General features: G+C 46.3%; 1 protein-coding gene across 1 annotated transcript; it reads left to right on the top strand.

Moving 5' to 3' along the window:
* Positions 1-64: 64 nt before the first annotated feature.
* GABARAPL2 (GABA type A receptor associated protein like 2) lies at positions 65-25760 on the top strand. Its single transcript, XM_030581344.1, has 4 exons — positions 65-1097; positions 1668-1723; positions 18159-18331; positions 25153-25760. Exons 1-4 carry the CDS (start codon positions 1064-1066, stop codon positions 25241-25243), a joined length of 354 nt encoding a protein of 117 aa, XP_030437204.1. The 5' UTR covers positions 65-1063; the 3' UTR covers positions 25244-25760.
* Positions 25761-27152: the final 1392 nt, after the last annotated feature.

Raw genomic sequence — 27152 nt, 5'->3', positions numbered from 1 at the left:
GCCGGAGGGCTCCTTGCCTTTCTCGTAGCGCCCAGTCCCGGGGACGGGGTGACTGAGGCAAAGAGCAACCCTCCCCTTTTGCAACTAGCAAACGCGACCACCTTGGCTACTGCTCAGGACTTGCTACCGCCTGGGCCAGGGTTGCGAATCATGAGGGCTGGGGGTTTGGTCGGAGACACTTGTGGGAAGGAGGCGGTTACTGCACGCCTGAGTGCCCCCCGTCCTCGACAGGGGCTCACGGTGACCGGCGTCTTACGGTTCAGTTCAAGGGCCCGTTCCGGGGCGAGCACGCAAGGATCCACAGGGCAGGGGAGTGCTACGGGCCGTGCCAGCTCGGCCCGTTCCTGACCCGGTGGCAGGCGGCTCCTCAGGCAACGCCTCATGATCCCTGCTAATGCGAGGGAATCTCACTCCTCCCTATTTCCGGCCCTGGCACAGAAAACGCCTTTCTCCAGCTCCCCTCGCTCGCGCTGGCTGCCACTCCTGCTTCTCGCTGGGCTTGCACAGGGCTTTCCCCTCCCGGCGTTACGGGGCGGTCGCTGACTCGCAGTGTGCCCAGTCTGCTGCCCCGCAGGCGGCGAGCTCCGTGCCAGGGCCGGGAGCAGCCTGCGGTGTTGACGCTTTTGTTATTCCCATTAACGCAGGCTGACGGGGTCTAGCGAGCGGCCCTGGGGGAGGACGGGGACCGGGCTGGGCGGCGGGAGCGCAGAGGAACGAGGACACGGTTACCAAGCGAGCAGGCTGCCTCCCTGAGGTGGGAGGCCGGAGGGCACCGCGCCCGGCCTTACACACCAACCGGCGCAAAGCATTTAAGCTTTGTACGCGCCACGTGACCCCAGCCTAAGGTCCCCGGATGTCGGGGCCCTTTTCCCCCATTCTGGTTGCTCGGTCACCGTAGGCCGGAAACTCCGCCCCTTCGCCTGGTTGCCAGGGAACTTGTGAGCCGGGAGCCCAGCCCGCTGAGCTGTTGTTGTGACGGTGACAGGCCCGGCCAGACCTGGTACCAACCCCCCGGCCGGACCTCCTGGCACCGACCCCCGCTGGCTCCGCTTCGCCCCGCACCATGAAGTGGATGTTCAAGGAGGATCATGCGCTGGGTAAGGAGGCGGGGCTGGGGCTGGGGCTGCACTGGGTTAGGACACCGCCCCCGCCGAGCCCCAGTGGGCCCTGAGCCACTGCTCCCCCAGCGCCCCCAGGTGTCACCAGGCTCCTAGCTCGAGCGGTGCCGTACGCAAAGCCCGCAGCCGTGGCCTCCCTCTCGGCCACCATCTCTCCAGAGGCCTGTCACTGCCCCCCTCCTCTGGGCACTGACCCTCCCCCCCACGCAGTGATACCCATCTAGACTACCCGTCCCTCCAGTCCACCCCTCCCCGCAGGCAGAGGGCACTGACCGTCCTCCACCAATCATCTCCAACCCATTGCACATCTTTAGCAGAGACACATCCCTGGGGGACCCCAGCGCCGTTTCTCCTTTTGTAAAGATGCTACATGTTACTCAGGAGTTCAGTCCCCTAAGTAGCATAGGGAGGTATGAAAGAGAGCTGGCAGGGAGGATTCACCTACATGATCCTATCTCCTTCATCTCTCCTGTTCCTCCTAGGTCTACCCTACATTGCCCAGGATGTGAGCCATGTTGTCATTTTTCTAACTGAATGTTTTATTTACAGAGCACAGATGTGTAGAGTCTGCAAAAATCCGAGCCAAATACCCAGACCGTGTGCCGGTGAGTAACCCATGCCACTCCTGTAATGCCACTTCCTCCCCCATATCCTGTTACTCTGTCCAGGTGAAGTAAACTTCCTCTCCTCCCTGTGGCCTACCCCTCTGATCACATTGTGATGAATAGCCTCAAGCAGCATGTGCTTCTAGCTGTTAACACAACCCTCCAAGCATCTACCCCCAACTATGTACCGGTAAGTAATTACCATCCCTGGACTTCCCACATAATATCTTCTGGACACCTTTTTGGTCCCAACACTATCACCCTCCCAATGAGTGATATCATGGGAGCAGCCCTCACCTAGCTACATACAAGTGACTGCTTCCTCCATGCCTGATCTCTAGCCAGGTCACATCTCAGTGACTCACCCTCTGTGCATGCTCTCATGCCCTGACTACATCCAGGTGGGTGACACCTTGTACCAAGCATCAGAGGGGTAGCCATCTTAGTCTATATCCACAAAAACAACAAGGAGTCCTGTAGCACCTTAAAGACTAAGATTTATTGGGGCATATGCTTCTGTCGTTAAAAAAACCACTTCTTCAGATGTATGGAGTGAAAGTTAGAGATACAAGCATCTGTATCTTGTATCTGTAATTTTCACTCTATGCATCTGAAGAAGTGGTTTTTTACCCACAAAAGCTTATGCCCAAATAAATCTGTTAGTCTTTAAGGTGCTACAGGACTCCATCTTGTACCATATCCATTTCTCTGTCCAGTCATTTCCCTGCCATTGCAGGGGCCTTGGGCACCTCCTATTCTCTGCCTGTGATACACAATACTCTGGTCTCCTGTGGGGTATATATGGAGATCTAATTTCATTTATTGGGTTTTGTGGGTGTTGGTTTCCTATGATATACAGGAGATCAAACTAGATGATGATCTGGTGATTCATTCTGGCCTTAAACTATGACTCAGTCACATCTCGGTGAGCTCTCCATTCATGCACCCAATCTGACAGGATTTTAGTGGGTAACCCCTTCTGCACAGTTGCCCATATGACCACTTAGGGGGAAGGGAGAGTCATACACTACTGAGATCATGTCCCTGTAAGGGATTCCCCTCTAGCTGTGTCCTAGTCCTGGTGAGTTAAAACCACCATACCTCATGCCATATTCCGGTCAGTAACACCTCCACATCTTCTCACCACATACCTGTGAGCAAACCTCTGCTCCCCTGTCTGAGTACCAGATATTGACACACCCTTCTCCACCCCAACCTCCCAGTGCATGAATGAACCCCCATCAGACAACCCAGGGAGCAACCCTGTGACCCTTATCTTGTTGGCGTACTCCTTCCCTTAACTCTTTTCCATCAAGCCCACATCACAGCTCCATTCTGACAATTGCCTTAATCTCCTCAAGTCCATGCTGATCCTATTCTTGCCTGTCCCACGCTGACTACTTCTTGATGAGCTGAACCTGCCCCCGCCCAATCTAACTGCCTCCTAGTGTGCAGTTCCTAGTCCATCAACAATTTCCTGGTGATCAACTTCACATCATGACAAGTATCCCTCTACCAGACTGTGCCTCTTTGAGTAAGGATAGCCAGAATTCTGTCCAGACTGGCTTCTAGTAACCAACCCTGGGAGAAAAGGAGAGACATCAGAGCTAGTATTCTGATATGTGGCAACCCGCAACAAAAAACGGCAGGAATCAGTCCCAGAATGCATGGATACATTCCATCCTCAGCAAATGCTTCATTTGTTGGGGCCTAAATCTCAAACATATTGACGCCCTCTGGGGCAGATGTTTGACATATCAAATATTTCTCCTAGGTCTGAGGCTAATCATTTAGGTCTTATCTATACTAGTAGAGTGATCTGTTGCAGACTATTAGGAAGGCAGTGTGGTGTAGTGGATAGAGCACTGGACAGGGACTCTGGAGACCTGAGATCTATTCCCAGCTCTGTTCCTGCTTGGTCAAATCACTTGGTCTCTCTGTGCTTCAGTTTCTATCTATAAAATGGGAATGTTGATGCTTACCTTATTTATAAAATGCTTTAAGATCTACTAATGAAAAGTACTATAAAAGAGCTAAGTATTAGTTACTACCAATTAGTTAGCACTGCCATTTGACTTGGTGCTGTATAATACACAAATGGCCCCAAAAGCATTTAGTCTGAAATAGACACATGGATGCAGGTGATAATTGTTGTTTAAAAGAAAAACCTCACTCTTTTTGAGAAGTAGTAGGCTCTGGACACTGGTGTTTGGCATTAGTGGGCCCCCTTACCTGATAGGAAAAGGCCACTTCAGCAAAGTCACAGTGTATGATTGAGACCTGCTAGGGGGTCTCAGGGGCGGGCAAACTTTTTGGCCTGAGGGTTGCATCGGGTTTCCAAAATTGTATGGAGGGCTGGTTTTGGGGAGGCAAAGAGCCAGGCATGATCTGGCCCCACCCCCTATCCAACTCCTTCTGCTTCTCGGCCCCTGATGCCCCCCCTGGGACACCTGCCCCATCCAACCCCCCCATTCCCTGTCCCTTGACAGCCCCTGGAACATCCATCCCTGACTGCCTCCCCTCCCCCACCCCATCCAACCCCTCCTCTTATTCCTGACTGTCCTGCCAGGACCCCTGCCCCATCCAACCACCCCTTCTCCCTATCCCCTGACTGCCCCCAGAACCCCTGCCCCCAGCTGCTCCCTGCCACCCCATCCAATCCCACCTCTCCTTCCTGACTTCCCCCTGAGAACTCCTGCCCCCCTTCAACTCCCCCCCCGTTCTCTGCCCTCTGACCACCCCAACCCCTATCCAGACCCCTGCCCACCACCCTGAACTCCTCTGCCCCTCTATCCACCCCACTCCCTTACCACAGTGCTTGGAGCACTGTTGCCTAGCAGCGTTACAGCCATGCCACCCAGCTGGAGCCAGCCACGCCACAGCACAGCACAGAGCACCAGGTCAGGCCCCAGCTCGCAGCCCCGCCACCCAGAGCATTGTGCTGGCTTTTCCAAATAATGAGTATGGAATAGCCTCCATATGAAGAAAGATTAAAAAGACTCTGACAGTTCAGCTTGGAAAAGAGATGGCTGAATGGGGGATATGATAGAGAACTTAAAAAAAAAAAAAGCATGAATGCTGTGGAGAAAGTGAATAGGGAAGTGTTATTTACCCCTTCCCAAGAACTGGGGGTCATCCAATTAAATTAAGAGGCAGCAACTTTAAAAGAAACTTGAGGAAGTACTTCTTCACTCAACAAACGGTCATCCTGTGGAACTTGTTGCTGGAATGTTGTGAAGGCCAATAGTATAACTTGGTTAAAAAAAGAATTTGGTCCATCAATAGCTATTAGCCAAGATACTCAGGGACACAATCCCATGCTCTGGATGTCCCTAAGCTGGACTGGATGACTCACTCAATAGTTGGCCTCTTCTGTTCATTCCCTCTGAAGCATCAGTCAGGATACTGGGCTGGATAGACCATTGGTCTGACCCAGTATGGCCTCTCTTATGCTGTGGAGAAGGGGGTATGCCATGTTGGTCCTAATGCCCTCAGAGTGAGGTTCTCCCCTGCACAGTTCTGGGTCTGATAGATGCTGTGGGAGAGGGGTGGGAGCCTTAGCAGAGTCCCACATATATAGCTGTGCACTATACTACATTTAGCTGACTTCACTGTCCTATAACCTCAGTGCAGCCAACAATATTAAGATATTACAATACACTTAAATGGTGCTCTTTGTCAACTTGGTCAGTAATGCACTTCTGTATGATAATTGCTGTCCTAACCATGCTACAGAGATTCCTTCACCATGCCAGATACCCATTTGCTGGCTTTGATAGAACTGTAGTGCTGATGGAGCCAGAGTGGGAAGATTCCTTGCAATCCTAAGGCCAAGACATCTAGGTTCCTCCCCTCACTCCTTTTTAATGAAAACTTAAATTCTGTAAAATCTTTTGGGGGTTACTGCTCCATTGGATCTGCTACTGGGTAGCAACTAATCGTAAGGGTCTATTCACTGCCCAATAATTCAATTAATGCAGAGTTTGTTAGTCAGTAGTGCCTCATACCCTTCCAAATGTCAAATGCCCCATACTTAAATCTCTGAAAACTAGGAAATACATATTTAATGTGCACACTGGCCTTATTCTGGAACCCTAACTCTCCCACCCCTGGAGCTCGCAATAGCCACTAGCAATAAATTAAGTGGATCATCCAGAGCTAGGATAGTAAGTGTGAAAAATCAGGACAGGGGCTGGGGGGGGTGGTAAATAGGTGCCTATATAAGAAAAAGCCTCAAATATTGTGACTGTCCTTATAAAAATCAGTACATCTGGTCTGCATAATAAGTGGATATGAAGAATGACTAAGTAAATATACCATTTTATGTGTTGTGGTATGCCTCAACTGTATTCTCACATGCCTACACTTGACTTTTTCCAGAGTAGCAGTATTAACTGGGGTGGCAATTACTTGATGTAGGTTCTTATATTACTAGAGCTCATATTGTAATATCAGAGGAGCATCTGCATCTGGGGGTGGGGAGGGGGGGCAGAATCATGGGTCCCTTGTTTTTGGGTTGATTTATGGAGGTTGAGTTATGTAGGTTAAGCATATGGAGCAGAGTCTGTTCTTGTGAGGATTTCTAGCAGTTGGGTAGTAGTTGTGACAGTGCGATACAGTGCAGGGGTAAATGCAGGTGATGTTTGAGATTCCTTAGGTTGAAGGTCAAGGAGTGCTAGCATCTGGCAACTCTGGGTGAAGTGGTTGAGCATACTACAGGCAGTTAGCTGGTGTTCACTATGCCTGACATAAACATAACTTTTGCTTTAATGAAGACAAGATGTTAGATTTTTCCTACAGTACTCGTGCTCTGTTCCAGCCGCACTCCGTATTATTTGGAAAGGTAGTGTGGTATGATGTCTGTCAGGGATAGGTTTGGGCATCACTCAGAGGGCAGAGTTAAGGTTGCAGTGTGGGGCTGGTGTGCACATCACATCTGTATTTCCTAGTTGACAGAAGACTCACTATGGGGACATTTGTATGCAGTGTAGTTGTAGCCATGTCAGTCCCAGGGTATTAGAGAGAGGAAGTGGGTGAGGTAATATCTTTCATTAGACCAACTTCTGCTAGTGAGAGAGAGAAAGCTTGTCTCTTACCAACAGAAGTTGGTCCAATGAAAGATTTTACCTCGCTCACCTTGTCTCTCTAGGTGCATCTGGCATTCTGGAAGGGTACAGGGCACTGATTGTCAACCTTAACTCTGCAATAATGAAGTTTTGGGGCAGTGAAATTCCCTAGTTTTTTTTTTTTTTTTTTTTTTTTTTAATTAAAGTAATATGGTAAGGACAAGGGCATGATTGAGGTGCATCTGTGTGGGGAAAATGAGAGCTCTTCCACAGACATCATCTTTCAGCTACCAACAGTGCCCTTCTCCTGGCTCCTCTGTGCCACTGATAGGGCTTGGTATGCCATGGGTTGTGGAGGGAAGGTATGTCTCAGCCTATTGCTTACCACATATATCAGCTGGAGGCAATAAGGGGGAGAGGATAGGAGCCAGAGATTCCCTACCCCATTTCAGGGGGATATTAAAGGAAGAAAAGGCTCTGCACAACCTTTTGCTACATAAGAGGATTGTGGAAGTGTAAAAAGTGGCAGATTCAGCTGAATTGGATAGAATCATAGAAACTTAGGACTGGAAGGGACCTCAAGAGGACATCTAGTCCAGTCTCCTGCATTGAGGCGGAACCAAGTAAACTTGACCATGCCTAATAAGGTGTTTGTCAAACCTGTTCTTTAAAACCTCCCATGATGCGGATTCCACAACCTCCCTCATAAACCAATGCCAGAGCTGAATGTTTTATAGTTAGAAAGTTTTTCCTGATATCTAATCTAAATCTCTCTTGCTGCAGTCTACTTCTTGTCCTTCCTCCAGTGGAGAAGGAAAACAATCGATCACATTCCTCTTTATAAATAGCCCTTAAAATATTTGAAGACTGTTATCAGGTCCTCCCTCAGTCTTCTTTTCTCAAGATTAATTATGCTCTGTTTTTTTGAGCTTTCCTCATAGGTCAGGTGTTCTGAACCTTTTATCTTTTTTTCCCCTCCTCCCTCCAATTTATCCATATCTTTTCTAAGTCTGGCGCCCAGTATTTGACACAGTACTCCAGCTGAGGCCTCATCAGTGCCAAGTAGAGCAGGGACATTTATAGCCTGACAATAGCTAGGAGACATGTGAACAGTCACATTCATCTCATTGGGTGTTCTGTTACTCCTCTGAATATTTACCCTTGCCCCTGTTCCTGAATATAAATTTTTAAGACTATCTCCTTGTGTATGTGAATTTTAGAATGATTTCAATATTGAGGTCAGCTTCATATTGTGGGGGCTGTACCCTCTTATGTAATGATTTCAACAGCTTCTACCCCACCATCAACCTCAGCCTGGACCAATCTACGCAGGAGATCCACTTCCTAGACACCATGGTGCAGATAAGTAATGGTCACATTACCACTACTCTATACTAAAAACCCACTGACCGCTGTGCCTACCTTCATGCCTCCAGCTTCCATCCTGGAGACACCACATGATCCATTGTCTACAGCCCAACACTGAGGTACAACAGCATTTGCTCCAACCCCTCAGACAGAGACTATCACCTACAAAATATTCACCAAGCATTCTCAAAACTACGATACCCGCACAAGGAAATTACCCAGAATCCTCCTACTGCAAGACAAGCCCAAGAAAGAAACCAACAGAACTCCACTGGCCATCACATACAGTCCCTAGCTAAAACCTCTCCAATGCATCATCAGTGATCTACAACCCATCCTGGATAATGATCCCTCACTTTCACAGGCCTTGGGAGGTAGGCCAATCCTCACCCACAGCCAGCCCGCCAACCTGAAGTGTATTCTCGCCAGCAACTACACACCGCACCATAGTAACTCTAACTCAGGAACCAGTCTGTGCAAACCTCAATGCCAACTCTGGCCACATATCTACACCAGCGACACCATCACAGGACCTAACCAGATCAGCCACACCATCATCTGTTCATTCACCTGCACATCCACCAATGTAATATATGCCATCATATGCCAGCAATGCCCCTCTGCTATGTACATCGGTCAAACTGGACAGTCCCTACAGAAAAGGATAAATGGACACAGATCAGATATTAGGAATGGCAATATACAAAAACCTGTAGAACACCACTTCAGTCTCCCTGGACACACAATAGCAGATTTAAAGGTAGCCACCCTGCAGCAAAAAACTTCAGGGCCATACTTCAAAGAAACTGCTGAGCTTCAGGTCATCTGCAAATTGGACACCATCAGCTCAGGATTAAACAAAGACTGTGAATGGCTAGCCAACTACAAAAGCAGTTTCTCTTCCCTTGGTGTTCACACCTCAACTGCTAGAAGAGGGCTTCATCCTCCCTGGTTGAACTAACCTAGTTATCTCTAGCCTGATTCTTGCTTGCATATTTATGCCTGCCTCTGGAAATTTCCACTACATGCATCCGACGAAGTGGGTATTCACCCACGAAAGCTCATGTTCCAATACATTTGTTAGTCTGTAAAGGTGCCACAGAACTCTTTGCCCTTCTTATATAAATGACCCCAAGTTCGTACCACAAAATATACCCCAGCTCCTGTTTCAGCATGCCATTTTTTAAAGTAAAATATCCACATGTGAGTTTTAGAGTATTTTGAAAATTATATGCACCACATTTATGTGAATGGATGCTGGAATTAGCTGTGTTGAAGCTCAGATGGATATCATCAACTTGGGGTGAAATAGTTACAGTAGTTAGAGCCCTATGGATGTGCAATAAGAATAAGAAAGATCTGGCATGAAAAATTACCAATCTATATAGATATAGAGGGAACACTTACCTCTTGAGTGCTTACTTGCGGCTGGGTGCAGTACTATACAGTCTTTCCCACTCCTGGCACCCCTATCAGTTGTTCACCTTAGTTGGCGGGTCTTCAGTGGCTTGGCCTCCAGCTGAGTCACACAGTCACAATGAACCCCTTCTTGCATAGCTAAGAGTAAAAAAAAAAACAAAAAACCCCAACACACCAGTCTCTCTGTTCTCAACTAGGGTCTTCAGCTCCAGCTGTGGGCCCTTTGAATTCAGCCCTTCTCTCAGGTTTCTAAATGAGCTCTGTCCCCTTCTTGGGGCTTGGGTTAGACTTGACCACCACTTCATGGTTCACACCACCTTGCCAGTGCAGGAACTCAGGCCCAGCCACTACTCCAGGTATATCCTGGATCCTATAGACAGCAGCCACATACTGCCCTGGAGCACCCACAGAGTCAGCGCCTGTGTCACTACAGCAGCACTACTGCAGTGCACACATTGCCAGTCTTGGGCCATAGCTACACTAGCAGTGCTTTACTAGTATAGGAGTACTGGTATACTGTACTGGCAAAGCTGGGTTTTGTGGCAGTATCAGAAACCCTTCCTCCCCCAAACAAAACAAGCTCTAGCAGTAAAAAGATTAGCTTTGACAGTATAACTGTACCTACACTGGTGATATTTGCTGACATAGCTATGTCAGTTTGGAATCACAGCTCTTCATGCATCTGACTGACAATTATGCCAGCAGATGTTTGTAATGTAGATTCATAGATTCTAAAAGGACAGAAGGAACAACTGTGACACTAGTCATTCATCAGTGATTTAGATAATGACATGAAGAGTGCACATAAAGTTTGCAAATGATACCAAGCTGGGAGGGGTTTCAAGTGCTTTGGAGGATAGGATTAAAATTCAAAATGATCCGGACAAATTGGAGAAATGGTCTGAACTAAATAGGATGAAATTCAGTGTGGACAAATGCAAAGTATTCCACTTAGAAAGGACCAATCGGTTGCACACATACAAAATGGGAAATTACTGGCTAGGAAGGAGTACTGCAGAAAGGGATCTAGGGGTAATAGTGAATCACAAGCTAAATCTGAATCAGTGTAACACTGTTGAAAATAAATAAAAAGCAGGTCTCATTCTGGGATATATTAGCAGGAGTGTTGTAAGCAAGACACAAGAAGTAATTCTTCTGCTGTACTCCATGCAGATTAGGTATCAACTGGAGCATTGTGTCCAGTTCTGGGCACCACATTTCAGAACCATGAAGTCCAGAGAAGAGCAACAAAAATGATTAAAACGTCTAGAAAACGTGACCTGTGAGGGAAGATTGAAAAAACAGAGTTTTTTCAGTCTGGAGAAGAGAAGACTGGGGGACAGGGGCAGTGATAACAGTTTTCAAGTACATAAAGTTATTACGAGGAGGGAGGAAAACCAAAAACCACACCTGTTCTCTTAACCTCTGAAAATACAACAAGAAGCAATGGGCTTAAATTGCATCAAGGGCAGTTTAGGTAGGACATTAGGAAAAATTTCCTGTCAGCGTGGTTAAGCACTGGAATAAATTGCCCAGGGAGGTTTTGAAGTCTCCATCATAGAATATCAGGGTTGGAAGGGACTTCAGGAGGTCATCTAGTCCAACCCCCTGCTCAGAGCAGGGCCAATTCCCAGCTAAATCATCCCAGCCAGGGCTTTGTCAAGTCTGTCCTTAAAAACCTCTAAGGAAGGAGATTCCACCACCTCCCTAGGTAACCCATTCCAGTGATTCACCACCCTCCTAGTGAAAATGTTTTTCCTAATACCCAACCTAAACCTCCCCCACTGTAACTTGAGACCATTACTCCTTGTTCTGACAACAGGTACCACTGAGAACAGTCTAGATCCATCCTCTTTGGAACTCTCTTTCAGGTATTTGAAAGCAGCTATCAAATCCCCCCTCATTCTTCTCTTCTGCAGACTAAACAATCCCAATTCCCTCAGCTTCTCCTCATAAGTCATGTGCGCCAGCCCCCTAATCATTTTTGTTGCCTTCCGCTGGACTCTCCATTTTTTCCACATCCTTTTTGTAGTGTGGAGCCCAAAACTGGACACAGTACTCCAGATGAGGCCTCACGAATGTCGAATAGAGGGGAATGATCACGTCCCTCAATCTGCTGGCAATGCCCCTACTTATACAGCCCAAAATGCCATTAGCCTTGTTGGCAACAAGGGCACACTGTTGACTCATATCCAGCTTCTCGTCCACTGTAACACCTAGGTCCTTTTCTGCAGAACTGCTTCCTAGCCATTTGGTCCCTAGTCTGTAACAGTGAACGGGATTCTTCCGTCCTAAGTGCAGGACTCTGCATTTGTCTTTGTTGAACCTCATCAGGTTTCTTTTGGCCCAATCCTCTAATTTGTCCAGGTCCCTCTGTATCCTGTCTACCACTCCTCCAAGTTTAGTGTCATCTGCACACTTGCTGAGAGTGCAGTCCACGCCATCCTTCAGATCATTAATGAAAGTATTGAACAAAACTGGCTCCAGAACCGACCCTGCAGTCTAACCTGCTCTTAAAAATCTCCAAACACCTGTCAGGAATGGTCTAGATAATACTTAGTTCTGCCTTGAGTACAGGGAACTGGATTAGGTGACCTCTTGAGGTTCAGTCATATGATTCTATGATCTAGTCTTATCTCCTGCCTAACACAGGCCATAGAATGTCCTCAAAATAATTCCTGTAGACAGCTTCAGCCTTACATTATAACAAGATAGAAGCACTGATATAGTTTACAGGCTTGAAGCCAGCCTTTGCTTAGTCCCAGCTTCCTTATTTATCACTAGCACCTCAGTCTTTTCCAAAACAAATTAGGATAAAAGGTCAGGCTAAGGTTGCAGATGATATCAATGGTCAGGTGTAAAGGAGTTTTATCAAATTGCCTGAACTTTCTCAGCATACACCCTGACTTATGCTGTGACCTTTGGCTCCAGGGAGTAACTACATCACTGAACTCATGATTGTATGTTCGATACACCCTTGGAGACCTGTGCTTACTGAGTAAAAGGAAAGTAAGGGATTGCTATATCAGGTCAGCCCAGTGGTCTAGACCCATATCCTGTCCCTGAGTGACCAGTGGCACATGCTTCAGAAGGTACAAGAAACCCCTTAGTAGACAATTATGGAAAGACATGCCCATAGGGGAAAAGAGCTTTACTTTCTCTAGCCCATTGGTTCTCAACCAGGGATACACGTACCCCAGAGGGTACATCAGTTCCTCTAGATCAGGGGTCCCCAAAACAGTGCCTGTGGGTGCCATGGCGCCCGCCAGGGTGTCTAAGTGCGCCTGGGTACTGGCCAGCGGATGAGCATCTGCCAAAAAGTGCTGCGTCATCCAGAGGCATTGCTGCTAAAATGACACATTTTTGGCGGTGATGCCTCTGGATGATGCAGCTTGTCAGCAGCAATTTGGCAACAATGCCTGTTTACATTGCCACATTTCGGCGGATGCTTGTCCGCTGCCACGGTCCTCCGTGGGGCGCCAGACAAAAAAGGTCTGCTCTAGATATTTGCCTCGTTTAACAGGCTACATCAAAAGCACTAGCAAAGTCAGTGCAAACTAAAATGTCATACAAGTTATTGTCTGTCTGTATATTGCTGTATATACTATACACTGAAAAGTAAGTACAATAATTATATTGCAGGCAGGTAGGCAGAGCTTCAGAGAGTCTCAATGTGTTGATGAGATGATGCTGTAGAAAGGAGGGGGTTTAGATCAGGGGTGGGAAAACTATGTGGCTTGCAGGACCCTCCTCCCCAGCCCCTGAGCTCCTGGTCCAGGAGGCTACCCCAGCTCCTCCCCTGCTGCTCCACCTCCCCCGCAGCCTCAGTACACCGCGCTGCCAGCGCAATGCTCTGGGCGGCTGGGTAGCACAGATGCAGAGCCGCAGCCTGAGCCGGGGCTCTGGGCGGCGTGGCTGTAGGGCCACAAGCCACCGGTGCTGCAGGTAGTGCAGTAAGAGGGCAAGGTGGTGGTCGGGGCAGGGCCATCAGAGGGCGGGTTGAATGGGGCAGGGGTCTGCGGGGGGCAGTCAGGAAGGGGGGGGGGTTGGATGCAATGGCAGGGGGCAGTCGGGGCCAGGGGATGTGGGAGTGGTCAGGGGACAGGGAGCAGGGGGTGGTGGATGGGGCAGGAGTCCTGGGGGGCCGGTCAAGGACCGGGGGGGTTTGGATGGGTAGGAGACCCAGGGGGGCTGGGCCATGCCTGGCTGTTTGGGGAGGCACAACCTCCTGTAACCAGCCCTCCATTCAAATTTTGGAAACCCGATGTGTCCCTCAGGCCAAAAAGTTTGCCCGCCCCTGGTTTAGATTTATTAGGAACTGGGGAAACTTTTGGGATAGGGGGAAGCCTGTACAGGAAGGATGGGCTCCACCTAAACCGAAGTGGATCCAGACTGCTGGCACTTAACATTAAAGAGGTTGCAGAACAGTTTTTAAACTAAGAGATGGGGGAAAGCAGATTGCTGCAGAGGAGCATGTGGATCGGTCAGAGACTTCTCTCAGAAGAGAGCCTATTGATAGAGATTCTCTAGGTTTTAGTCAGGAGGAGAGGATGGAAGAGAATAAAGTATGGGCCAGATGAGATGAGAAACATTCACAAAGAATCTGACACATCAGAAAAGGGCAGACAAACAGTGACAAGTTTTTAGAGTGCTTGTACACAAGTGCTGGAAGTCTAAATAATAAGATGGATGAACTGGAGTGCCTTGTGTTAAAGGAGGATATTGATATAATAGGCATCATAGAAACCTGGTGGAGTGGGGATAATCATTCTGGGGTACAAAATCAGGTCATGTGCAGGGGGATGGAAAGAGATGTGACTCTATATGTGAAAGAAAATGTAGAATCAAATGAAGTAAAAATCTTAAAATGAATCCACATGTTCCATAGAATCTCTATGGATAGTAATTCTGTACTCTAATAAGAATATAACCGTAGGGATCTATCATCAACCACCTGACCAAGACAATGATAGTGATGTTGAAATACTAAGGGAGATTAGAGAGGGTATGAAAATAAAGAACTCAATAATAGTGAGGGATTTCAATTATTCCCATATGACTGGGTACATATCACCTCAGGACAAAAATGCAGAGACAAAATTTCTCAATACTTTACACGACTGCTTCTTGGAGCAACTGGTCCAGGAACCCACAAAGCTCCAGACAATTCTCAATTTAGTCCTGAATGGAGCACAGGATCTGGTCCAAGAGGTATCTATAACAGGACTGCTTGGAAATAGTGACCATAATATAACAACATTCCTGTGGTGGGAAGAACACCTCAACACTGTGGCATTTAATTTCAGAAAGGGGAACTGTAACTAATCTCCTTATTTTTGCAAACAGAAATTAAAACAACAAGGAGTCTGATGGCACCTTAACGACTAACAGATTTATTTGGGCATATGCTTTCGTGGGTAAAACACCTCACTTCTTCAGATGCATCTGTTCATAATCCGACCTGTTCATTATGATTGCAGCATCTCCTTTGTCAGCCCCTTTGATTATAACGTCAGAGTTGTTTGAGGCTGTGGATGGCATTGCATTCTGTATGGCTGAGGTTATGGGGCAAGTAATGCTGTTTGTTCACAATTTCAGACTGTGCATATCTGCAGAAGCACTTTATGTAGAGGTCCAGTCTGTCATTTCAACCGTCAGGAGGAGTCCATGCAGAGTTCTTCTTCTTGTAGTATTGGTAGGAGGGTTCCTGTGGGTCAGTGCATTGTTCAGTGTTGTGTTGAAAATATTCCTTGAGTCAGAGACAACGAAAGTAAGCTTCCGTCTGCATCTGAAGAAGTGAGGTTTTTCACCCACAAAAGCTTATGCCCAAATAAATCTGTTAGTCTTTAAGGTGCCACCAGACTCTTTGTTGTTTTTGTGAATACAGTCTAACATGGCTACCCCCCGATACTTGACACCATGCAAGAAATTAAAAGGTACAGTGACTAGAGTGAAATCCCTGCAAGCTGCATGGACACTTTTCAAAGACACCATAATAGAGGCCCAACTTAAATGTATACCCCGAATTAAAAAACACAGTAAAAGAACTAAAAGAGCCATGGTGGCTTAACCATGTAAAAGAAGCAGTGAGATAAAAAGCCATCTTTTTAAAAGTGGAAGTCAGATCCTAGTGAGGTAAATAGAAAGGACCATAAACACTGCCAAATTAAGTGTAAAAATGTAATAAGAAAAGCCAGAAAACAAGTTTTAAGAACAGCTAGCCAAAAACTCAAAACGTAATAACAAAAAGTACATTAGAAGCAGGAAGCCTGCTAAACAACCAGTGGGGACCAAGGATGATCAAGATATAAAAAGGAGCACTTAAAGACTATAAAGTCATTGCGGAGAAACTAAATGAATTCTTTGCTTCAGTCTTCATGGCTGAGGATGTTAGGGAGATTCCCAAACCTGAGCCATCCTTTGTAGGTGACAAATTTGAGGAACTCACAGATTGGAGTATCACTAGAGAAAGTTTTGGAATTAATTGATAAACTTAACAGTAACAAGTCATTGGGACCAGATGGCATTCACCCAAGAGTTCTAAAAGAACTCAATGTGAAATTGCAGAACTATTAACTATGGTTTGTAACCTGTCCTTTAAATCAGCTTCTGTACCCAGTGACTGGAAGTTAGCTAATGTAACGCTAATATTTAAAAAGGGCTTTAGAGGTGATCCAGCAATTATGGACCGGTAAGTCTAACGTCGGTATCAGGCAAATTAGTTGAAACAATAGTAAAGAATAAAATTGTCAGACACATAGAAGAACATAAATTGTTGGGCAAAAGTCAACATGGTTTCTGTAAAGGGAAATCATGTCTTCCTAATCTATTAGAGTTCTTTGAAGGGGTCAAATAAACATGTGGACAAGGGGGAATCCAGTGGCATAGTGTACTTAGATTTCCAGAAAGCCTTTGACAAGGTCCCTCAAAGGCTCTTACGTAAATTAAGTTGTCATGGGATAAGAGAGAAGATCCTTTCATGGATTGAGAACTGGTTGAAAGACAGGGAACAAAGGGTAGGAATAAATGGTACATTTTCAGAATGGAGAGAGGTAACTAGTGGTGTTCCCTAAGGGTCAGTCCTAGGATCAATCCTATTCAACTTATTCATAAATGATCTGGAGAAAGGGGTAAATAGTGAGGTGGCAAAGTTTGCGGATGATACTAAACTGCTCAAGATAGTTAAGACCAAAGCAGACTGTGAAGAACTTCAAAAAGATCTCACAAAACTAAGTGATTGGGCAACAAAAGGGCAGTAGTCCCCAATCTTTTTCGTCTGGCTCCCACGGAGGACCATGGTGGCAGACGAGCATCTGCCGAAATTTCGCGTTGCTGCTGAAATACCACTGACAAGTATCATCTAGAGGCGTCGCTGCTGAAATACCACTGAAAATTGGCGGCATTTCGGCAGCAATGCCTCTGGATGATGCTACTTGTCAGCGGCATTTAGGCGGATGCTCATCCGCTGGCCAGTATGCGAGCACACTTAGATGCCCCGGCGGGCGCCATGGTGCCTATGGGCACCAAATTGGGGACCCCTGAATTAGGGGTTTGGAACAGGTCCCATCTGAGGAGAGATTAAAGAGGTTAGGACTTTTCAGCTTGGAAAGGAGGAGACTAAGGGGGGATATGATAGAGATATATAAAATCATGAGTGGCGTGGAGAAAGTGAATGAGGAAAAGTTATTTACTTGTTCCCATAATATAAGAACTAGGGGCCACTAAATGAAATTAATAGGCAGCAGGTTTAAAACAAATAAAAAGTAGTAGTTGTTCACACAGCACACAGTCAGCCTGTGGAACTCCTTGCCTGAGGAGGTTGTGAAGGCTAGGACTAGAATAGCTTTTAAAAGAGAACTAGATACATTCATGGAGGTTAAGTCCATTAATGGCTATTAGCCAGGATGGGTAAGGAATGGGCTCCCTAGCGTCTGTTTATCAGAGGATGGAGATGGATGGCAGGAGACAGATCACTTGATCATTGCCTGTTAGGTTCACTCCCTCTGGGGCACCTGGCATTGGCCACTGTCAGTAGACAGGATACCAGGCTAGATAGACCTTTGGTCTGACCCAGTACGGCTTTCAGAGCTGGACTCCTGGCCAGCAGCCAGCACTCTCCAGCTCTGAAGGCAGTGCTGCTGCCAGAAGCAGCACAGAAGTAAGGGTTGCTGTACCACAAAACCACCCCCCTTTACCCTATCCCCACACACAATAACTTTGCAGGAGTCCCCCCTACTCCTTTTTGGGTCAGGACCCCTACAGTTACAACACTGACATTTCAGATTTAAATAGCTGAAATCATGAATTTTACAATTTTAAAAATCCTATGACTGTGAAACTGACCGAAGTGGACTGTGAATTTGGTAGGGCCCTACTTATGCATACTAACATTTTGTTTTCTCTTTTGACTGCTGCATATTGAGCAGAGTTTTTTGAGCTGTCTAGAGGGATGGATGGATTCATTTCACTTTCTGTTCAACATCCACCTGCCCATAGCATTGTAAGCCTGTCCTAGCAAGAGAGAGAATAGTCTGTCTAGATCCACCCAGCAAAGCCTCATCTTTCTGTCTATGCTTTAATAGGTCATTGTGGAAAAGGTCTCAGGCTCTCAGATTGTTGACATTGATAAGAGGAAGTATCTGGTTCCGTCTGACATCACTGTGGCCCAATTCATGTGGATCATCAGGAAGAGGATTCAACTGCCATCTGAGAAAGCAATATTCCTCTTTGTAGACAAGACTGTCCCACAGTCCAGGTGAGAGGCCATTAGACTGGAATTTGTGTGCATTTCACTAAAGATACATAAGCTCAGTGGTGCAAGTATGGTGGTCTGGTCCAGTCCGCCATACCAGTAAGACATTTATAACTGGTACTCTGTTCCAGAGAGACACAGGCCACCAGGTGGCCCCATGCCAGCAGCTCCTCTGGCACAGCTGTACCACCCCAGCCATTCCATGCAGTTGCAATTCCTGTCTGGGGTCCGTACAGCAGCTCCATCAGAGGACAGGGCTGGGAATGGTACAAGTGCACTGGAGGAGTGGCCCCATGTTCTGCTCTTTTCACTACTGCAGTTCCAGAGAGCCCTGCAGTTCAGAAGTCTCTGGTGCAGTAGGAGGAGGACAGAGCCCCTTCCCCCTCCTGTCCGTCCCCTCCCGGTAACGTGGGATGGATCATGGGGAGGGGACAGGGAGAGTGCAGGGGCCCTGAGCTGGGAGGGGAGAAAAAAATCATTTGATGGAGGTCACATGCCCCCCCTTTGTGTCCCTCCCATGAGGGCAGCATACCGGTAAGAAATTAATTCTACTTGCACCACTGCATAAGCCTGATGGACCACGTTCTGCTAGGATATTAGTGTTAACCCCTCAAATGATATACTGAGGAGCAGCTCACTGAGGAAGTAAAAGAAGAATGGTTTGCTATTTTAATATCATCATTGCTCTTATTTTTCTCATTTTATTTAAATGCTGGCAAAATACAAACCCCCAGCTTATTTATAAGAATAAGCTGGAAGAAAAGATGATTGTAAAGCAACTCAGTTGTGACATACATCAGGGAAGGATGGTAGGAAAGGTTATTGAGATGCTATGTAGAAGTCTGAGACATAGATGCTGAACTTCTTGCCAAGAAAGCAAGTTTAACAGAGTTAAACTTCAGCAAGAGTTCAGGAATCATTTTAATATCTAGAGGAGAGGGTCACTAAAATCCTCTTAGACTTTAATTTCTTTGGGACAAGTACTGTGCTTATTCTATGTTCTCCACAGCACCAAGCATGATACCAACAGTTCCACTGAGAATGTTAAGGTTGCATGATTAAATGCTCAAAAGTGAATACCATAGTCAGGATTCTTGGAACAACCCTTAAATCTGCCCCCTGGTATGTATTACTAATCAGATAGCCACCTACTTTCTTAAATATAGTACTGAATTATAATTTTGTAGGGTGCAAAGTGAATGAAAGGAATGGCCCCTTGTCTTATTCACTGTGCATTTTATGTAGAAATAAGTTTTATTGGCTGGCGTACACAGAATACATTACATAAGAATGGCCGTACTGGGTCAGACCAAAGGTCCATCTAGCCCAGTATCCTGTCTGCCGACAGTGGCCAATGCCAGGTCCCCCAGAGGGAGTGGACCTAACAGGCAATGATCAAGTGATCTCTCTCCTGCCATCCATCTCCCCCTCTGACAAACAGAGTCAAGGGACACCATTCCTTACCCCATCCTGGCTAATAGCCATTAATGGACTTAACTTCCATTAATTTATCCAGTTCTCATTTAAAAGCTCTTATAGTCCTAGCCTTCACAACCTCCTCAGGTAAGGAGTTCCACAAGTTGACTATGCGCTGTGTGAAGAAGAATTTCCTTTTATTTGTTTTAAACCTGCTGCCTATTAATTTCATTTGGTGACTCCTAGTTCTTGTATTATGGGAATAAGTAAATAACTTTTCCTTATTTACTTTCTCCACATCACTCATGATACATTGTAGTAGCAGATACTACGTAGGCGTCAAAGGTTGTAGCAGAAGCTATACTGCATTATTTGAGAAAAGGCATTACTTGATGTTTGAATGCTTAAAACCATGCAACCTTAATGGTCTCTTCAGAGAATCTGCAAAGGATTTTAAAAAATTGCATTTGTGGGTCCCCCTTTTGCTGCTTTATTGTGTATGAGGCCTGAAAGGGATGTTTTTTTCCTTCCTGCATGGTTACTCAAGTCTGATCTTCCTGGTATTGCAGTAACACCTCTTTAGTTGTGTATCTCAAACATGAGTTGTGAACTTTCACATAGAATATCATGTTAACTAGATGGAAGGGAATGTTGAATCTTTAACAACAGCATCTTTTTGCTCAAATATTAACAAAAAACAAGGTTTAACTAGAGGGTCAGACACTTCCTTGCTTCTGTAGGTTGAGCTCATTACATATGGCAGGGGGCTCCTTGTATTCCTCTTTTTCCCCACATGCTTCCTCTGTGTCACCCTGCTACTCCTGTTTAAAGGATTCACTGCAACCAACCCCCTGTGATGGCCCCAGCATCTTCCCCTTACCTTAGGGATGAAGTCTTTCTTGAGTCCCTGTAGCCAGCCAGGAGCATCATCCTTACTTCCCTAACTCCAGTGAGCAACCGATCTGCTGTGCTCTGCTCTGGCCAACAGCTCCTTTTATATGAGCCTGCTGGGATCTGATTGGGTGCTTCCCTACAGTCTCTCTCTGCAGCCTGGAGGACTCACCTCTACTGCTCTTTCTTGGAACAGGGTGTGGTAGAGCTGTGAAGCCTCCAGCAGGGGCCTCAACGCCTGGTACACCCCATCACATCCCTTTATTCACATCTCTCCCCATGCCAGGGTTCCAATTCTCCCTCCATGCTAGGGGCTTTGTGTGCACCCCTACTACCTCCCCATTCTCTGTTTCCCTCCACTATTCTTCTTTCTTTTCCTGAGTGTCAACATGTTGAAACTGTTGGGAGGATGGGCAGAGTTAAAATGAGCGGTATTAGACTGGAATGTGTTACTGGCCGCCTCAACTGATTTCTTGATTTTTAGACAATTACAGTGGTGGTTGAAGCTGCTGGTTCTACTAACCAGATGCCAGAGGCTCACATATCCTCCATTTCCCCCTTCCTGTTTTCTACTTCCCACTAAAATGAACAAGGTTCTGCCCATTGTTGCACAGAACATTCCTTGAGACGTTATTGATGGGATGTGGCATTCAGGAGTCATAGTGTTATCTTCAAACAGAGAAATGCTGTCAAGTGAGTGTAAGGCTTCGCACACTTGGCCAAACAGCTTCACTGAAAATCCATTCCCCCCCTAAGCTACTCATCTCTTGTGCTAACATGATTTGACAGTATCTCAGGTTGCCTGCAGGGGCACAAAGCTGACTGTCCAATTTAAACAACAAACAGGAAATAAAACCTGTTTTTTGACAAATATTTCAGGCCATTATACATCATAAAGCAACAAGGTTTTATGGAAGTTTTTGGAAAGTTTAGGGGACAATTTCCTGGTCCAAGTGCCGGAGGAACCAACTGGGGGCATAGCTCTTCTTGACCTGCTGCTCGCAAACAGAGAAGAGTTAGTAGGGGAAGCAAAAGTGGATAGGAACCTGGGAGGTAGTGACCAGGAGATGGTAGAGTTCAGAATCCTTACACAAGGAAGAAAGGAGAGCAGCAGAATACAGACCCTGGACTTCAGAAAAGCAGACTTTGACTCTCTCAGGGAGCTGATGGGCAGGATCCCCTGGGAAAATAACATGAGGGGGAAAGGAGTCCAGGAGAGCTGGCTGTATTTTAAAGAATCCTTATTGAGGTTGCAGGAAAAAAACATCCCAATGTGTAGGAAGAATAGTAAATATTGCAGGCGACCAGCTTGGCTTAACAGTGAAATCCTTGCTGATCTTAAACGCAAAAAAGAAGCTTACAAGAAGTGGAAGATTGGACAAATGACCAGAGAGGAGTATAAAAATATTGCTCAGGCATGCAGGAGCGAAATCAGGAAGGCAAAATTACACTTGGAGTTGCAGCTAGCAAGAGATGTTAAGACTAACAAGAAGGGTTTCTTCACATATGTTAGCAACAAAAAGAAAGTCAAGGAAAGTGCGGGCCCCTTACTGAATGAGGGAGGCAACCTAGTGACAGAGGATGTGGAAAAAGCTAAATGTACTCAATGATTTTTTTGCCTCTATCTTCACAAACAAGGTCAGCTCCCAGACTGCTGCGCTGGGCAGCACAGTATGGGGAGAAGGTGACCAGCCCTCTGTGGAGAAAGAAGTGGTTTGGGACTGTTTAGAAAAACTGGACGAGCACAAGTCCGTGGGGCCAGATGCGCTGCATCCGAGGGTGCTAAAGGAGTTGGCAGATGTGATTGCAGAGCCATTGGCCATTATCTTTGAAAACTCATGGTGAACGGGGGAGGTACCGGATGACTGGAAAAAAGGCTACTGTAGTGCCCATCTTTAAAAAAAGGAAGGAGGAGGATCCGGAGAACTGCAGGCCAGTCAGCCACACCTCAGTCCCTGAAAAATCATGGAGCAGGTCCTCAAGGAATCAATTCTGAAGCACTTAGAGGAGAGGAAAGTGATCAGGAACAGACAGCGTAGATTCACCAAGGGCAAGTCATGCCTGTCAACCCTTCTATGTGGCAATAACTGGGTCTGTGGATGAGGGGAAAGCAGTGGATGTGTTATTCCTTGACTTTAGCAAAGCTTTTGATACCGTCTCCCACAGTATTCTTGCCAACAAGTTGAAGAAGTATGGGCTGGATGAATGGACTATAAGGTGGATAGAAAGCTGGCTAGATCGTCAGGCTCAATGGGTAGTGTTCAACAGCTCCATGTCTAGTTGGCAACCAGTTTCAAGCAAAGTGCCCCAAGGGTCGGTCCTGGGGCCGGTTTTGTTCAATATCTTCATTAATGATCTGGAGGATGGCGTGGACTGCACTGTCAGCAAGTTTGCAGATGATACTAAACTTGGAGGAGTGGTAGATACACTGGAGGGTAAGGATAGGATACAGAGGGACCTAGACAAATTAGAGGACTGGGCCAAAAGAAACCTGATGAGGTTCAACAAGGACAAGTGCAGAGTCCTTCACTTAGGACGCAAGAATCCCATTCACTGTTACAGACTAGGGACCGAATGGCTAGAAAGCAGTTCTGCAGAAAAGGACCTAGGTGTTACAGTGGACGAGAAGCTGGATATGAGTCAACAGTGTGCCCTTGTTGCCAAGAAGGCTAACGGCATTGGATCTATATAAGTAGGGGCATCGCCAGGAGATCGAGGGACATGATCATTCCCCTCTATTCGACATTGGTGAGGCCTCATCTGGAGTACTGTGTCCAGTTTTCGGCCCCACACTACAAGAAGGATGTGAAAAAATTGGAAAGAGTCCAGCGGAAGGCAACAGAAATGATTAGGGGGCTGAAGCACATGACTTATGAGAAGGCTGAGGGAACTGGGATTGTTTAGTCTGCAGAAGAGAAGCATGAGGGGGGATTTGACAGCTGCTTTCAAATACCTGAAAGGGAGTCCAAAGAGGATGGATCTAGACCGATGAGAGAACAAGGAGCAATGGTCTCAAGTTACAGTGGGGGAGGTTTAGGTTGGATATTAGGAAAAACTTTTTCACGCAGAGAGTGGTGAAGCACTGGAATGGGTTACCTAGGGAGGTGATGGAATCTCCTTCCTTAGAGGTTTTTAAGGTCAGGCTTGACAAAGCCCTGGCTAGGATGATTTAGTTGGGAATTGGTCCTGCTTTGAGCAGGGGGTTGGACTAGATGACCTCCTGAGATCCCTTCCAACCCTGATATTCTATGATTCTATGATAAGAGGTCACAGGACTTCTTGTTTTTATTTTAAAGATCACTTAATATTCAACAAACACCTACAAAATGTCATTAAACACAAAGTTGCAGCGTCTGGAACTATTTGGATAGACAGCACTGGAGCAGCCTGTTCTATACAAGGCACACACTTAGGACAATGGCATGTAGGGCATGTTTTTATCTCACTGTACAATTAATGAGACGTGACTACTACAGACATCATTGCATACCTTACACCGCAGGAAATGAGGCAGAGAATAATAGAAGCCTTACCTTCTTCAGTGTACCCTCTAGCAGATTAATTCCGTCATATGCAGTGAAGTTAACCACACTTGCATGCTGAGTGCAACCTCCCTTTGTTTGGAATGTTGGTATTTCCAAAATGCTGGAACTGCATAAAACGAGTCTAAAGGCTTCATCACATGGTCAAATCAAAACTTATTTTCACATGGACACTCAAAGGCCCTGCTTGTCAATGAGGATAATTTTCCTGCCAAATTTAAACTTGCTACTCACAGACATTTTAGAGCAAGAGATACTCAGATTAGTCCCTTTTTATTTTATCATAGGGAAGGTGTCCATCCCCCCAACCTCTCATTTAAAGTGGTTGCATTTGAAATATTTTTTGCACAAACTTTCAGAATAAATTCTTCTTTGGATAGAGACTGGGCCTTGAAAATTAGTCCAGTGGGTTATGAACTGAACACTGTAATGGGGAAGGGGAGTTAAAAATGAAAATGTTCACACAATCTTAATGATAGGTGGTGATGGTGCTTCAGCTACAACAACAGGAGTGAGCTATTGAGGTTCTGATCCCACTAAAAGTGATGACATCCCAAGACTTCAGCTTCAATACTTCTAGACTGGAAACATACCAGTGCATTAGGCTTCAAACAGCATCTACTAAAATCAACATTTGTGAAATGCATTTGTGTAGATCCACAAACTTAACAGTAAAAATCCAAGCATTTTGCAAATTCACAGAAATTATTTATGAATGCCAGTCCTAGAACATCTGGATTCAGGAGCAACCAGGTATATTGGTCATGACTACGGGATGTGGATGCCTACTGTGTCTCTCTGGAATCAATAGCATTTCAGATACTCTCATTCATGTATTTAAATTTACACTTCGAGTCTAGAGCTTTGTTTTTCATTGTATCCTCTTCTCTCTGTTTGCCGTACAGTAATTGTTACCATATGCAGCTCTGCTGCCTTGAGCAACTTCTCATTGTGTTTTCTTTTTCCTTGTTCAAGCCTAACTATGGGACAGCTTTATGAGAAGGAGAAGGATGAGGATGGATTCTTATATGTGGCCTACAGTGGAGAAAACACATTTGGCTTCTGAATGCTGGTGTCTGGCTGCTGCACTATCCTGCTATGTATCTTGTAAATAGCGAATTGTTTTCAGTTATGACACCCACAGAGGTTTCTCCCATACACATCATGCATTTGTAACTGGATTAATTTCCTAATATATTGATAGGTCTTGTTTTATTAGACTGGTAAATTATCGGGGTTTTTTCCTTTATCGTGCATTGTCCTCATAGCTGTAAGTTCCCAGAGCCTCACCCCTCTGGAACACATATTTAATGACATTGTTTATATATTGATGCAAAGTAGTTGGGCTACTAAAACATGAAAAAGAGGAACATGCATTTATTCTGGATTTAGGTTGAGGTGTTAGCTTGACAAGAATTAAAATATTAATTATTCTTAGGAACACTGGCTTCACTAGGTTATTCTGAGCAGTAGCAAGATGCTTATCATATTGAACTAAGTTAATGTTCCTCTTTCTGAATTCTATTAAGGAGTAACTACAATAAAAATTCCTCCCACACACACGTTGTTGTGTGGCCAATGTCCTTTCTTGACCTTAATTTTGGCCAGCAAGTGGTGCGTGTCAAGATTCTACAGTGAGGGAGCACAAAGATGCACATAAAAGGAGGAAACAAGGATCTGTCCTTGGGGACCAAACCACCATGGCTGAAGCAGCCAGTCCTCATTAGGAGAGGAGCCAAGAGTTGCCAATGGGACCCAGCTCTCAGTCCAAGGATGTTGGGGAGGAGGGAACTGGATAATGGGATTGCGTATATGGGGAAGAGCTGACAGTCAAGATACTGGATGACACATGCAAGGGCAAAAGAGGACCAGGCAGCAAAGGAGTAGGAGAGAATAATATACTAGGCAGGAGATGGAGATTAAATGAAGAGCAAAAAGAGACTGTAGGACTAATTTTTTCAAAATCAATAATTGCACAGAAGACATTTAAATATATAAACCCTGTTCCAGGTAAGCAATTGCTGCTGATATTGCATGACTCTGAATGGGAAGCAACATATTCCCAAGACAATCCTTCTATTCTTTTAAGTAGAAGAGGTCCAGATTGGAATTAGTAGAGATGGGACAAGCCAGGGCAAACATTGGTGAGAGAAGGTGATATACGTTTACAAGAAGTTTCAGTCCCACAGTGGTTTTCAACTTATTTACCATTGGGGGCCGCCTCCAGTACTACATGTATGGTTCTGAAGATGTCACATGGGCTGCAGCTCTGTGCTTATTGGGCTGCAAGTGGCCCGCAGGGGACAGGTTGAGAACCACTGCTTTACTTCATGAAACTTAAAAGTCGCTCTAAATTCATGATTGGAAAATAGGTATAGTCACATCACAACCCTCAATGGGGTGGGGGTGTTGATAAGGGTTGGGGCAGTCAGGGGACAGGTAGAGGGTAGGGTCCTGGGGGGGCAGTCAGGGAACAAGGAGCAAAGGGGTTGGAGGTTCTGAGGGGGGCAGTCACCCAGCCCTCTGCCCTGAGCGACCTCCCCTCCACACACACACAACCCTCTGCCCCGCATTCCCCAAGGCACCTGCCCTGGGCTCTGTACCTCCCTCATACACACCCAGACCTCTGCTTGACTTCACCCCCCACCAAACCTAGCCCTGACTCTGGCACCCCCCCACATACCCAGGCCCCCCTCTGCCCAGACACCTGCACCCCTCTCATATGCCCCCACCCTCTGCCCTGACTCTTGCACACACTGCCCCACATCCCCACCCTCACCACCAACTGGGAGCTCCTGCATTCACCCCCCCCTCCATTCTCATCTGCACCCCTTGCATCATATGGGAGCTGCCCAGGTAAGTGCCCCGCACCTGAACCTCCTGCCCCAACCCGGAGCCCCCTGTCTCATTCTAGCTCCTGCCCCAGACCCTTCACCACCAGCCCTGTGCACTCCCACCCTCAGCTCAGTGCAGAG

This window comes from Gopherus evgoodei, chromosome 12 (assembly GCF_007399415.2).
Source record: "Gopherus evgoodei ecotype Sinaloan lineage chromosome 12, rGopEvg1_v1.p, whole genome shotgun sequence".
Taxonomy (NCBI): Eukaryota; Metazoa; Chordata; order Testudines; family Testudinidae; genus Gopherus; species Gopherus evgoodei.
This window is presented reverse-complemented; position numbering and strand designations above follow the sequence as displayed.